The 16,355-nt window shown below is 42.8% G+C and overlaps 1 protein-coding gene across 2 annotated transcripts in view; it reads right to left on the reverse strand.

Annotated features, from left to right (window-relative positions):
* Positions 1–2,985: 2,985 nt before the first annotated feature.
* trim44 (tripartite motif containing 44) overlaps positions 2,986–16,355 on the reverse strand; it is a 62,522-nt gene continuing 49,152 nt past the window's right edge. For both annotated transcript variants that reach the window (XM_056281928.1, XM_056281927.1), the window contains exon 6: positions 2,986–5,355. In XM_056281928.1, the coding sequence (XP_056137903.1) occupies positions 5,271–5,355 (85 nt within the window). In that variant the 3' untranslated portion in view covers positions 2,986–5,270. The remainder of the gene's footprint in view (positions 5,356–16,355) is intronic.

The raw sequence follows: 16,355 nt of genomic DNA on the forward strand, positions 1-16,355 counted from the left end.
ATTAATATACAAAGCTAGAGATAGAAAGGAAGACACTAGCTTTTTTTTTTAAGACTTAAGGCATTTGACACAGTTAATCACCATATTCTTCTTCAGAAACTTTCACATCTTGGAGTAAGAAACAATGCACTGCTTTGGTTCACCAGTTACTTTAAAGATAGACAGCAGTTTGTTTGTATCCTAGATGGAACCAATTCTCTCTCTTTTTTAAAAATGTTCTCCCCTTTTTCTCCCCAATTGCATCTGGCCAATTACCCCACTCTTCCCAGCTGTCCTGGTCGCTGCTCCACCCCCTCTGCCGATCCGGGGAGGGCTGAAGACTACCACGTCTCCACCGATACATGTGGAATCGCCAGCCGCTTCTTTTCACCTGACAGTGAGGAGTTTTGCCAGGGGGACGTAGTGCGTGAGAGGATCATGCTATTCCTCCTAGTTCCCCCGAACAGGCTTCCCGACCAAGCAGAGGAGGTGCTAGTGCAGCGACCAGGACACGTACCCACATCCGGCTTCCCACCTGCAGACACGGACAACTGTATCTGTAGGGACGCCCGACCAAGCCAGAGGTAACACGGGGATTCAAACCGGTGAGACCCGTGTTGGTAGACAACGGAATAGACTGCTACGCTACCCAGACGCCCCAATTCTCATTTTCTTCCCATACTCTGGCGTACCACAAGAACCCAGCCACTGAGGATGCACAAGCCAGTGCATCCTTAGTGCCGGTCCCAAGCCCGGACAAATGGGGAGGGTTGCGTCAGGAAGGGCATCCGGCATAAAATCTTTGCCAAATCAAATATGCGGACCATAAATAAGACTTATGGAAACGGATAATCCGCTGTGGCGACCCCTAATGGGAGCAGCCGAAAGTAGTAGTAGTAGACTCTGGCGTACCACAAGGCTCAATTCTTGGGCCCTTGTTGTTTTTGATATATACTAATGACTTCAACAATGTCTTTGACAAACTGTCTAAAATTTTATTTGCAGATGACACAAGTGTCTTCTATTTGCATAAAGATCCTGGCTCCATCATTAAGGTGTCCAACTAACTATCACTTAACACAAAAAAAAGCTTAATCTTTTTTGGCCTTACATCAGGGATTTAAACTCATCTAAAATTGTAATTGATAATATCCCCACAACTAATGAGCGTTCTACATATAAATGTAATTATTATTATTTATTGTCATTACATGATTCCTTGGCGTTCTGTTTGATGAATCCTTATCTTGGAAACCTCATGTCAGGGCCATGACCACGAGTTATATACATAAAAGACATTCCTCTCAGCCTCTATTTCTTTAGTTAGGTGTCCTCAGCATTTATCAAGTGAGCCATCTCTAGATTGGTTTATTTGTTCATAGTTCTTTAAAAGGAATCCCCCCCTTTTTTCTATATTTGCATACAATTATCAATTTCATACTTACTCCACACATAGTTTGTCTCCTTATATCCCATTCCCGTACTTCCCAATATCAGTTTAGTATATTCTACTGAGGTTCCAAAATATGGAATTCTATGCCTTTACATTTTTTTAAATTAGTCTTCACAGCAGTTTAAGAGCCCTGAAATCACTTCTCATAACCAACCAATATTTTCCACATTGACTGCCTATATAAGCTGGATCCAACCTGTACAGTATTAAACAAATGTTACCATTTTAAGTACTATACCAGAGTTAGTTTATAGCTAATTTTCATCTGTAGTTCCATAAAGGCCTGTTATGGAATATCGCTTGTTTTTCTTTTGTCATTATTTGTTTTTCTCCATCTTTTTTGTCTTATGAAAACCAAGCCATATCATGTGTGTATGCTCTTAGTCTATTCATGACAGTGTTTGTGTATAATACTTGCATGTATTATAAATGAGTGTTCTTGAGGTGTGTGTGTCTTATGACTATGACTGATTATTATACTTGTGTAACAGATGGGTGTTTATGGGATGGATTGTTAAGTGCAATGCTAAACTATGTCTGTTCTTTACTGCGTCTAAAATTACTGATGGATACATACAAATTGTGTACACTACATTGCTGTAATTATTTCCTGTAATATGCTGCCTGGAGAATGACACTTTTGAAGACCCTGGAGGGTTTTTAGGCAATTCTTCACATTCCCTCGCAAATTATATATTGATATATTGTATCTTAAAAAAAAACATGTGTAGATAAAGAAAGGAAACTTAACAAATACATGTTTAAAAAAAGTAACATAAGTTGTGTGGACTTGAGCGCTGTGGTCCGTTGATACTGCAGTGGCTTAGTCATTTCGAATGCGATCAATGCCTCCTACAATAAGTTATTAAGCCACATTATTTCTATAAAGGCAGGGTGAAAAACCATGCGTAACCACCCAAATAACCATGACCACTGGCTTAATGAGTTTCTCTGAGTCAATATCTCAATGCAAAGAAAGCAGAACTGCTGAGAAAACTTTCTCAGCTTGATGGAGCACCTCGGTTAAGGTTGAAAGAAGGTGTAAAGCTGACGTGTGTTGCATGCTGCTTTAGTCTGGGAAGGCCAGAGAAGAAAAGAGGGGGAAAAATAGATACACAAAATTAGTGAGGGCAAGAAAAGGTGTTTTTGATTGTGGCTGTGGGTGATGAATAAAGGTTTTGGCTTGCGGTGGATCTTCATGCAATACCCAGTCTGCATTTAAATGCAACCATCTTCAAGTAGATAGAACTTTAAACAGCTTCACTGCTGCTCTTTCCCAACCTATTCCCAATCCAGTCCAATAAATTGAGGGGGGTGGAAGTGGGGGGGTTCCCTACAATCTTGATGAAGAAAAACTTCTAACCTGTCTTTTCCCACCCCGACTCCAGTTCATCTCTCTTTAAGGGTGTCACCTGCCAGCGAGGATCTCGCAAAATAAGTAAACAGGGTATTTAGGGGCTGGTGTTTTGTTGAATAAAACAATAATGAAGAAACTGCTCTCGAAGTGGATAAATGAACAACATCTTCACCATCAAATTCAAGAAACAAGCAACTTTATGACAAAAATAGACATCAGACAGTTCTGACTGATGTCTTCCACTAAACAAGTACAGAGACAGAGCTGTTGATTGGAATCATTTCAATAGGCTGTTGAGAAAGCAACATTTCCCTCGGGTGGATAAACAACTCTGTACAACTCACTGCAGTGCTACATTACAGAATTCTTGCTGTCTTAACATGTCCCACATTTTACAGATAACAGCACTTTAAACTTTGATTTTAAGGCAACAGAACAAATCACACTAAAGACAATCCTGACTATGAACAGACTTGCAGCATTATGTTATGCCTAAGGGACATGATTGAGTGGGCCAATGTGGAAGGTCCGTTTACGTCTCTGGACTGTACCCTGTCACACACCATAGATTGCTCACGGGTTAATGAGCCTTTACATTACGCAGAATGCTGACACTGTGGGAGTGCTATTGTGCACAGTCAAATTATGGTTCGATTTCCACCTAACATGGACTCAGCAACACTCACCAATCAATGGATGTCACAACGTCCTCTGATGATGGATCTGACAAGCATGCGTGCAAATAAATAATGGGTAGGAAGGGCAAAATCTAAAGATGTTTCAGGCAGAGAAAGAGAAGAAAATGAGGGGAGACGGGAGGGTAGCAGGGTAATAATGGAAATAGGAAGCAACAACAGAATCAACAAACACACATCGTAATCACTTGTACATATTTCCTTTTCTCACCACCATACTACAGTAAAATATGAAACCACACTTTGTAATGCATATTCTCTCAAAGGTCTAAGGCAGGGGCTCCCAACCATGTGCCATTAAGAGCTGAGGGTACACAGGTTTTGTTTCCAACCAACACTAATGCACCAGCTGATTTCATTAATTAGCATACCAACAACCAGAGAAGCAGTAACGAATTTGTGAAATCAATAGGTTTTGTGGATTGGTTTGGGCAAAAACCTGTATACCCACATACCTGCGAAGGCATCAATACAAAGTACGCCAACAGACTGAATAAACTAAAAAAGAAGGCTGGGTCTATCATTGAATCCAAGCTGGCCACACTGGAGGAGGTGATGGAGGACAGGATGCTGGGTAAACTACTGGCAATCCTGGGCAACACCTCCCATGCCCTACACAACATGTACATGTTAGCCAAGCTAAAGAGCACCTTCAGCAACAGGCTCATTCAACCCTGCTGTTTTAAAGAACGATACAGGAGGTCATTCCTGCCAGGTGCTATCAGATTTTACAATTCCTCTGCCTTTGTCAGGCCTGCTGACATTGAACTGCTCGTGGACTAACTTGCCTTTACGAGGACACTTGAAACTTATATTTTTTTAAATTATTATTATTATCCATCAATCCATCCATTATCCAAACCGCTTGCGGGATGCTGGAACCTATCCCAGCAGTCATTGGGTGGCAGGTGGGGAGACACCCTGGGCAGGCTGCCAGTCCATCACAGGGCAGACACATTCACACCTTGGGACAATTTTAGTATGGCCGATTCACCTGACCTACATGTCTCTGGACTGTGGGAGGAAACCGGAGCACCCGAAGGAAACCCACACAGACATGGGGAGAACATGCAAACTCCACACAGAGGACAATCTGGGATGACCCCCAAGGTTGGACTACCCCGGGGCTCAAACCCAGGACCTTCTTGCTGTGAATTATTATTATTATTATTACTATTATTATTATTGTTTATTGACCCAATCTGTTGTTATTTGTATTTTAATGTATCTCGCTGCTATAATGTTTTAAATTCCCTCCACTGCGGGGATTAATAAAGTCAACTATCTATCTATCTATACAAATAAATCTTAATGGCACATGGCTAGAAATCAGCAGTGCCAGATATGATGTGACAAATGTTTTCTCTCTCCTGCATTATCAAGAATGTTTGTTAAAAAATAAAAAAAAAATAAAAAAAATTCTGCAAGTAAATGAAAAGTGAAACATCTTGGCTGCTTATCCAGTCTCCTCACTGAGTAAGCCAGACTCACTGGACAGCCAAGCATCTGACTGGCTTTGGAAATTGACCCTGATGTAATTGATTGCACAGGAATCGTGTGCTTCAATTAAAGAGATCGAGTAGCTAGTGAGGAATTGAAAGTTTAAGGGCAGAAAAGATGTGGCCATCCATATTTTACATAGCAGCCTTTTCAAGGTCAGCTCATGGTTGGCAGACATCAGGATGGATGGTGAAGGGAGATGAGTATGCTAGCCTTGCGGTCAGTCTGGACTGGGCGGAGCAGATGTGGGAGGGCTGGTGGTCTGGTGCTGATTTGTCTGATAGTATCAGGGAGCATGGTCCATTGATGGTCCCGGCTCATTGTCGTCATAGTCCCGTGGGTCTACGGGGTCCCGCCTTGGCTCTGGCAGCCTGGAAGAAACACAGAAAGAAAAAGAAAGTCACTTTATTTTGCCGTTGTGTTCTTCCCACAAATTCTATTCTTACAATGAATTTGTTCTCTGCATTTAACCCATCCTATTGAATAGGAGCAGTGGGCAACTGCAGCACCCGGGGACCAACTCCAGTTCTTCTTTCCATTGCCTTGCTCAGGGACATAGATAGGAGTATTAACTCTAACATGCATGTCTTTTTGATGGTGGGAGGAAACTGGAGTACTCAGAGGAAACCCATGCAGACACAGGAAGAACATACAAACTCCACACAGAAAGGACCTGGGATGGCCTGAGGTTCGAACCCAAGACCTTCTCGCTGTGAGGAAACAGTGCTAACCACTGGGCCACCATGCCGTCTGGGAAACATAGATAAGGCTCTCACCTAGTTTGTCCCACAACCCCCTTTTCTTTCTGTCACTCTTTCAAAGAAACTTGCATAGAGTTGCACACCACCACAAATAAATGCATGCTCAACCAAGCAAATGCACACTCACTCACACCCAACACACTACAGAAATATAATGAGCCCTTATGAAATGTAATCAGCTTCAAATGAGGGACGGCTTAAGTAGAAATCACCCATAATGTTAGTTTTATATCAGGGGCTCTGGAGTGACAGAGATAAAGTGATTGTTGAAAAGCAGGGAGCAATCTGAGCAAGTCTCATAGATCTAATTTCTTTCACTGGAGACAGGCTGCTAATCACGGACTCTAATTGGACAGCCTAGTGAGGGTGACAAGAGCATCATTCTGCCCTTAGATTGGATACCAGTGAGGTACACTGTTATGGCATTTAAGATCAGATACTTGGTCCCCTCATTTCTACCCCTTTTACGGAGTGTGGTTCATGTTTAGAGATAACACAGGCTGTAGAGGGCGATTCTTAAAAAGAGTACCCATATCATTTCCCCCTCAACTCTATAAATGGTAACACGCAGTTGGGAACAAAATGAATGAACAATTTCCTAGACAAGCATGCTTGCATTTTAATAAGGCACATGTAGTGTCACTATTTAGAGCTTTTAGAGTATGTGGAATAAAATGAGACAGAACGGGAATGCAAAAAAAATTTTTTTTAAAAGGAAACAAATGCAAATTGTGAGTCAGGCTAGAATTTTCTGAATAATGAGAGCAAATGCTTTGTCACATGCCTTCTTTTAATCATGGGTGATCATTAAAATGAGCTCAGCCTTCTTAGCATGTAGGCTAGAGTGTCCCCCTGGCCTTTACTGGCAAACATTTTATGAGGTTTGCCGATTGTTGTTACTTTTATTCTCTTTCCTGAATAACAATATGTATAGCAACCTATACTTTAAGATACAGTTGGAAACAAACACCGCACTTGTGAACAATATGAGTAGAGCCATGAATAGAACTTGGCACTCGTTGCAAATTGCAATGACCATTTCTAATGTAAAAGGCTTGATTTGATAAGGGCCAATATATATTTATATTTCCTTCTCTCTCTCACGCACTCCAATTGTATCCGGCCAATTACCCCACTCTTCTGAGCCATCCCGGTCTCTGCTCCACCCCCTCTGCTGATCCGGGGAGGGCTGCAGACTACCACATGCCTCCTCCGACACACGTGGAGTTGCTAACCGCTTCTTTTCACCTGACAGTGAGGAGTTTTGCCAGGGGGATGTAGCACATGGGAGGATCATGCTATTCTCCCTAGTCCTCCCCCGAACAGGCACCCTGACTGACCAGAGGAGGCACTAGTGCAGTGACCAGGACACATACCCAGATCTGGCTTCCCTGTAAACACAGCCAATTGTGTCTGTAGGGATGCCCGACCAAGCCGGAGGCAACATGGGGACTTGAACCGCCGATCCCTACGTTGGTAGGCAACGGAACAGACCGCCACGCCACCCGGACGCCCCAGTATATGTACTCATTGATTTTATAACAGCTGTCTTATGATATCCAATAGTGGCTTGAGAATATTCTCGTCTACCATATGACTGCTCTAAGAGTCATTCCATTGATTTTAACTGCCGTGTACTTGAGCTAGAAAGGTTGCTGGAAATGCCTTGAAAACCTTCAGGTTCACCGCACCGTGGTCTCGGCTAGTACACACAAAGCACAACAAAGGCTCCGTGCATTGAAGCTCCGAACCATTACTGACATATCTTCTATTCTTCCTCAGCATCTCTCTCTGTAGTAACAGTTTTTGGGAGCAAAGCCACGTATTCATTAATAAGCAGCAACATCTCCCTGAGCACTGCTCCCTGAGTATTCCTCTCTGACACACTTCTGATGGCAGAGACAAAGAGCTGCTGCCTCTCCTCCCATCAAGCACCTCCAGGAGGAGCACATCATCACAGCGCAAACTTGCAACCCATCATCAAAGGTTCACAGATATGCATCCACCATCTCTCTCTCTCTCTCTCTCTCTCTCTCTCTCTCTCTCTCTCTCTCTCTCTCTCTCTCTCTCTCTCTCTCTCTCTCTCACACACACACACGCACACACACACTTGGCAGTGAGTTCAACTTTACTGGAAGCCGAAAGGGGATGATATTAGAAAATTGAGGTAATAATATATATTAATATAGGGTTTAGCTGTGGTGCAGTCAGCATGAACCTATTGTGATTATATTTATAATCCAAAAGAGCCTTTTCCAATTTGAAATCTTGGCAGGGCAGGCATATGTATTTTCATCTGCGATGTCCCTTTCACTCAGTATTCTGGGTGTCTCCAGCATTAGACGGGCTGTTAACTGGTTCTCAGAGCAGCAGTAAAGCTCTGCTGAACTGAGCACGCACTCTCACCCCCCCCCCCCCGTGTCGGAGATGGTGGTTAGGTAAAATGTTGGCAGACTTATTTGTGTAAGGCAATTTAATCTTGCATCTCCAGTCAGCCAAAACAGTCACCTTGCTCACCATAAAAAAAAAAGTAATTACAAATATATTCATATGGCACAAAGAGACACCTCCCCTATGGAGGCAAATGAACTATTTATATTCAGACGGTCCTTGTGCTAAGCCTTAGGACACATGAATGTAACAAGTTATTTATTCCACCCACAAGAAAAAAGGCCATTACTTGGGGGAGAGAGAGAGAGAGAGAGAGAGAGAGAGAGAGAGAGAGAGAGAGAGAGAGAGAGAGAGAGAGAGAGAGAGAGAGAGAGAGAGAGAGAGAGAGAGAGGGAGGGAGGAGAGAAAGAACGAGAGAGAATGACAGAGAGAAGGGTGTGTGGTGTTTGTGTGCCTCGGTGTGTATTGTGTATATTCCTAAGTAAAAATATCTCCTATATGTATGCTGTGTATATGCCATGTATCTCTCTATGTTTTCATCCTCTCTGGCCTTTAAAGAGGATCAGTTGTGTGTGTGTGTGTCTGTGTATGGGCGTGTGCATGTGTACATGTGGGTGGTGTGTTACTGGATCTTACCAACCATGATTTATTCATAGTCTTTAATGCAGTCAATGTATTATTGATTAGGACCAATCATTGTCTCCTCCCCTTGGTGTGACCGTGGCCTGTGGACATGAGGGCAAGCTGAGCTGAAAAGTCCACTATGGAGATCACTGTCTGAGGATCAGGGAAAGATACGACTTGGGCACCTGGGTGGTGGATGGACATTACACTCAGTGTGTGGGAATTTGTGAATTCTTAAACTGTGTAGGGCTATGGCGATGCATTCAAGATAGAGGGTTGGAGAACGAAAAGAGTTTGAATGGGACTGATAGACTGAAATAAAGCTTCCTAATGCCTTCTCTCTTTTGGGGAGGGGGAGGGAGCAAGCAAGCATTATGTTTTCTAATGTCTGACCTCACTCTCTCTCTCTCTCTCTCTCTCTCTCTCTCTCTCTCTCTCTCTCTCTCTCTCTCTCTCTCTCTCTCTCTCTCTCTCTCTCTCTCTCTCTCTCTCTCTCTCTCTCTCTCTCTCTCTCTCTCTCTCTCTCTCTCTCTCTCTCTCTCTCTCTCTCTCTCTCTCCTCTCTCTCTCTCTCTCTCTCTCTCTCTCTCTCTCTCTCTCTCTCTCTCTCTCTCTCTCTCTCTCTCTCTCTCTCTCTCTCTCTCTCTCTCTCTCACACATGTCTTTTGACATGCAGTTCTGTTTTGGCCACAGCCCCAAAGAGCTCTTTCAGAGGTGGAGGAGGGCGGGATCCTCATTAGGGCTGGGCGATGTGGACAAAATCAAATATCACAATAATTTTTGGATATCGATATTGTGACGATATAGTGGGGATTGGTGCTTTCACAAAACATTTACACAATCTGATTTTTGATAAATCTACTACTACTACTGCTGCTATGACTTCCGGTTGCTGCCATCATCAGTAATGCCTACATAACAACTAAGTAGGTAAAGGCTAATAATATAACAGCTAGAACAGTCTAATCAGAAAATTACATCACTTTACTGTAATGCAGCCTTTAAAATCAGGAAAAGACAACACTTATGCCATATCAAGATATCCAAAATCCCAGATGATATCTAGTCTCATATCACGATATCAATATCAATATCTTGCCCAGCCCTAATCCTCATCCCGATTAAGTTTAAATTCCCACAGAACTCCCATCATGATCCGCCATGACTGATGGATGAATAATGATAATGCAGCAGCTTGGACATAACGAATGGTGGTGATAGGCGGGGGCAAGAGGTATGAAATAATGGAGTGAGGTGAAAAGGAACACTTAGTAGGGAAAAAGAGGAGGAGAAGGAGTCAGGGGGGCTGAGTTTCTTGATTAAACAGAGAGGTTGAGTGACCACTTTGACTATATTGCACTGGTAGCAATCAACCATGGGGGAAAATAAGAATGGCAATTTGCATGTCGAAACAGGGGTGCTGCCTTCTAGGTGCTCACCATCATATAAGGTGGCAGGGCCTATTCCTCAAGCCCCGGGGACCTGTGAGATCTGGCCCTAATGAGAGAGGATCCCTAATGGGTATTGATAGAGCGCATAAGGACAGGCTCTTACCCTTGCTCTTGGGTAAAGCGCTCGCACTTCGTCACAACTTAATGAAGTGAAACTTGTCGCTCCTCCAGGATGATTTAACACCACAAACAGCTTCTTGCGATGAGAGATGACTGAGCAGGATGAGGAGAAATAAAGAAGTGAAGAGGGATAAGGAGAAAGAAGGAGGACCGCTTTAATGGAGTGGGGACGAGAGAGAGAGAGAGAGAGAGAGAGAGAGAGAGAGAGAGAGAGAGAGAGAGAGAGAGAGAGAGAGAGAGAAGAGTCAGATGATAATCTTTTGTGAAAGAAGAAAAAAACAAAGGTAGAGGGAATATGAATAATTTGACATCTCTTAGCTAATGCTCTACAGGGTCTAATTGGCCATTGTCCTGAAAGATGTTTCTCTCGCTCTCTCTCTCTCTCTCCCCTTGTCAGCCAATCCCCTCTCTCCTGTCAGCGAGTTTATTCCATTTCCTTTTATCCCACAGCCTCTGTAGAAATGTGTAATTTAAAAATAGCCCCTGCACACACGCTTTCAATTAAAAGCCTCCCTCATCCCCATCCACACACGATCCACCAGCAGTCTGCACCACAACACACCTGCCAGCTAGAGCGGGAGGTGAGGCTGGATCGCAACGAGGGGAAACACAGAGAGGAAAAAATGATGGGGGCGATGGCATGGCACCAGAGAGGGAGGCAAGAGGCAGATGGAAGGAAAAGAGAGATCAACCCATCTCCCACAACTCACGGGGGAGGAAATGGACCCAGAGAGCAAAGAGAGGGAGGAAATCTGAAGAACGTGGCAGGAAGTAACATCGGCTCAACTGGAGGCTGTTTAGGCTCTGGCAAGGGGACAGGAAAGAAAGATGCTCTGCATAAATATGAATGCCATCAGGTGAACCCAGCCTCACAGATGACACATATACAACTAATTGTGTTTCCCAAAATATGTTAAAAACATTCTGTCATGTGCAGGCGATGCATGTCAACAACGTATCAAATGTTTAGTACTATGTGACTGCTGTTAGAGGCACATGCAATACCAGCATATTAGATATAATAACAAGCACAAGTCCATGCTACTTGTATCCTTGATTTCGTGAGACAGTATAGTCAAAGTGACTGTCCGCTAACAGCAACTTGTGTTCATTCAATGATGCAAAACCAGAAACAAGCAACCAACATGATACAAAAACCTAATGACTCACATGGCATTGTTGACGAAGTGCAGGAGAGGGTGCATGGGAGGAAACGGAAATACACCGCAGGAAACGGGGAATACACTCCCTGAAAGATACATGGGCATACGAGGAATATTGATGACTATGATTAACGACTGGTCCACCAGGCCCTTACCCTAACCTTAACTACACCAAGCCAATGCCTAACCATCTCTAACCCAATACCTAAACATACCTATAAAGTTATAGTGCTACAGTGCTTTTATTCATTGCTGACACATAATGGTAGGCATGTGACAAAATGTTGCCAGGCAACGTATTTTAGAAACTGCCGTTTATTTTTGGGAACTGCAATACACTGCATATGAGCATTTTGTCTGTGATACTATGCTGCAGATGACAATCCTTGTGCTAGAGTAATGTGCACAGCCAAAAAAAAAAAAAAGTTGATGCAACAACATGGATGGGAAAATCAGACGCTAATAGTAATGATTTGCTGAGCATTTCTTTACTGGTGTACAGCTTGAGATTCTACACAGCAGCAGAGTACACTGACTAGGCTTTTGTCTTAAAATCTTGTCCTTGGAAGGGGGGTGGGGGGAAAGCTGGAGCTCTGTAATTTGGAAACAAAAGACACGCGCGCACACACACAATCCAACTAGGATGCAAACATGCACAGAGATGTTTGATGTGAGTGCAAGTGCAGGGACAATAACCATAGTAATGCTCTTATGAAATGAGATAAGGGAGGAACTGTTCCTTCAACATTAAACTCTAAATTACCTGAAAGTCTTAAATCTGTAACTGCAGGGCGGCAGCCCTTTTCGCATTACGACTTTGTGCGCATAGCAGTTTATTGAGGAGGACCTTTTAATTCTTAAAACGTTTTCCTCTCAGCTTTTAACATAAGAACCGATCACATAAAAACTATACGAGTACTACATGCATTTGAAGGCTATAAAAATATTTATTTTGAAATATTGGTGTGGGTAGTGACCCACACCAATATTCGAAATCAATGTGGTTTAGCCTCAGCTGCAAGTGGAGAAATGAGAGGGGGGAGGTTGGGGGGGGGTCATGGGGGAGCAGACATGATAGTGAAGCTGACTGATGATCAGCCTCAGGTGTGCAAGTCTAACAACCTGCTTTTTATATTCTGCAGTACAGCTGGGTCCTGGACTGACACTGACGACCACACAAGTGAACACAGCAGACACGGGGAAACACGAAGACAGTAGCAGAGCGAGGACGCTCTGGCAATGCTGAGCACCGGCCCGTGCAGCGTGAGAGCGTGGACACTGACCTACCATAAAGATTGTACATAAAGAAACACTGTGTTTTCGTCCCCCACCTTTGAACCCTCCCTGTGGCATGAGACTTGCCACAATTTGTTATTAATAAAATCTTTGGTAACACTTTCTATGAAGCTTGCATCTATAAGGTCCTATAAGCATCTATAACGCCCATACTTTCCTATAATGTGTATTACAATGACTAACAGCTATGGCTGAAGACTCTGAAATAGCACTGAAGTCTCATTATGCATCTCTACAAAACTTCAGCAAAACAAGTTGGCTATGATGCATTAATGACATTTGACAGATAAAACAGGCCAATGATGACATATTTATAATACATAAATCCGTTTTAAATTGACATAATGTATCATAAAGGTGGTTATGAGGTGTTGTGAGGGCGTATACATGATTATAATGAATATTACAATGACTTACAGCTACACTTAAAGGGCGTTATAGATGCAAGCTTCATAGAAAGTGTAACCTAATCTTTATTCTATGTTTAAATATATGATGTACACTACCTCATTAAAGCAGATGTGGAATACAAATGTACAATTGTAAATACATATTCAACTGCTGTATACTGGTTAAAAATTATTGCTGTTAATGTGGTTGTAACATGCTAGGTATACAATATAGTATGTAGTTGTGAGGTGGATGGTAGGTGAACATATGGTGTATACTTCTGGTATATAAGATAATATAGTGTAATATAGTGGGTGTATATAGCATTGTATATGGGCATGATGGGTTGTGGTATGGTATATGGTATAGTGTATGGGCAATATAGTATATAAGCAATATAGTATAATATGGGTCAGATTGGCTTTGTACCAAATCACCGCACTACAGATCACATTTACACCCTACAGACCCTAATTAGCCCTGTGATGGTCTGGCGGCCAGTCCAGGGTGTCTTTCCGCCTGCCGCCCAATGACTGCTGGGATAGGCGCCAGCATCCCCGCGACCCTGAGAGCAGGATAAGCGGTCTGGTTAATGGATGGATGGATATGGGTACAGGTTGTTGATTATTCCCCCAGCTATGGGTTAAATAGTGCCACTGCCTAGTGGATACCTCGGGAGAGGAATAGGCTACGGGAGTAAACCCCTACAGAAAACCAATGTCTACAGTGCTGTTGTTTTTTGTTTTTCTTGCCCTTTTGTATCTGCTTAAGTCAGAGCATACTGCTGGCGTCGTGTGTGGCTGCCGCTTCACCTTCTCGTAGCCCCCCTTCCCATCCACCCCTGTACGTCTGTGTTATGTTTATCTGTTGTCTTGTTCCACTGCCGCTTATTGTAAAGCGACTTTGAGTGTTAGAAAAGCGCTATATAAGATTGATTTATTATTATTCAACCATAACAATTCTCTGTACAGTAGTGACATAGCTGTTGTGCATACATGATTGCCTCCAATGTCCTGTTATTGTACCATTTATTTTTTTCATCTTTTTTTTTCTTTCTTCTTTTTCTTTGTTGTGTTTTCTTTTTTTTTGTGTGTGAGTCTGCAACTGCTAGAAGCTGCGGTAAACCGGAGTCAAATTCCCCATGTGCATAGGCACACTTAGCCAATAAAGCTGATTCTGATTAATAGCAATTTCCATTAATATGCTGGGGTTTAAATTTTTGGCTTGTATATTTGTAATATGTTTGTTTTTCATCTAGAACAGTAACTCAAGAATATATGTAAATTAAGAGTGAAATAGAATGCAATCCCTATTCTGTGAAAGTAAAATTGCTTGTTTTTTTCGTTTTGTTTTTTTTACCTTTTGTCAACGGTTTCAACTTATTTTGGAACCAACTATTTGGGTATACTGACAAATAAGTTAGATTTCGATCCAGATTCAGGTCATATTAATTGCTGGTTGTATCCTTAAATTTGAAACGCTGTGCAGTAGAGTGAAACAAAGCTTCCTTTCTTGTTGCACTACATCGCTAGAGAGGCTGCTGTCACAGCTCACAGCAGAATGGCTACCAGCAGCGACATGATCTCATCATTCTCTTTTGCTGTCAGCAGTGACTGGTGGTCTATGAGAACTATGCACTAGGTACTGTGATTAAATTCCCTTTGTAAACGACGCTCAAACTTCCATGCTGTGTGCCACGCTGTGTGCCACGCTGTGTGAGATATGCATGTTGTTAATATTAAGCAGGAAGGAGATAGTGCATAGCAACAGGAAAAGCATCATGGGGCGGCAAAAGAGTTGTAGGTTGCTTAACATGACCTTTTAATGTGCACTGCTTACTGAGAAATCTTGTCAAAAAAAAACAAAACAACCCCCCACCCCAAAACAGCACTGAGGATAAATCCATCTCATCATCCACCAGATGTACAGTCCCGAGTGTGCCCCCCCACCGAAGACCATGTTTATGCATGCTATGTTAAAATGCACATTAGGAAAATGTTTATGCATGCTATGTTAAAATGCACATTAGGAAATGCAATCCCTACCACCAACAGCTGCATGCGGTCAGCCCCACTGTGTGTTGCATATATTATTCAGGGGATGTGTCCTCCTCAAGCATGCAGGCTATGAAACATCAGGGAGTAATTCACAAGGTCAGTGATGCAAAATAAAATGGTGCGCTTGCGTTGCTGCTTTTTGGAGCCGCAGAGACATGTTGAGAGTCAAATGAAAACTGCTCCACAAGCTAATTTCCCCACTCACTCCAACACTGGCACCTGCCGCTAATCATTCATAGGAATTATTGCAGCCCTGCCCAGATAAGGACATTAACCACACTAAAGAGTCAATCTTACATTGGCTCATTTAGTGATTTTACAATTACAGTTGCCACAGGGGTAAGTGAGGAAATAATTGGGGGACTGTTGTGGCAATCCCATGCACGCAGGCTGCTGAAACAGAACCACTCATTAATTATGAGAGTGAAATTAAAATGGAGTTCAATGTTCTTGACTCCAGGGATGGCTGCATGCACAAACACTGTCATGAGGGAAGGAAGGGAGGATGGGGGTGTTGTACCATACGGTGCCCTTAAAAGCCCTTGTTGTCTGAAATGCAATCAGATGATAAACAATTACTCAATTACTCTCCTTAACAATTGCTCTCCCTCCATTGAGAAAGCGCAGGGCTGCGAGCCGCATCTGTGTTCCTCGTTCCCCAGAGCCGTTACAGCCTTGATCAGCAATTAAATGGAAATGAATGATGTGTATGAAATCCTACGGAAGGGATGAGAGAGGAGATAATGGAGCCATCTCAACGGCATCCCAACTGTCCATAACAAAGGAATTTGAGAGTAAATAAATGAGACAAGTTGGGTGTAATAGCGCGGTAAAGAACGGGTTTCAACTTCAAAGCACCGCTCTCTTATTTTCTTTCGCCTTTTTTTGTACTGAGAAATAAGAGCACATCACCGGTTCTTAACTGTAAAAGCTATTCTAATGCAGAGCACGGAAGCTGAACTCCAATAAAGTAATCCGATGGTATTTTTGATAAAACAGGAGAAGGGATAAACCGCTGCCTCAGTCCACTCTGTTTATGATGCAATTCCAGATCTGGTCCATTTAATGAGTAGAGACTACGGATTCAGCGTTTCATTTACGACACAGGAGCGAGACCTA

Source organism: Lampris incognitus, chromosome 6 (assembly GCF_029633865.1).
Source record: "Lampris incognitus isolate fLamInc1 chromosome 6, fLamInc1.hap2, whole genome shotgun sequence".
Lineage (NCBI taxonomy): Eukaryota > Metazoa > Chordata > Actinopteri > Lampriformes > Lampridae > Lampris > Lampris incognitus.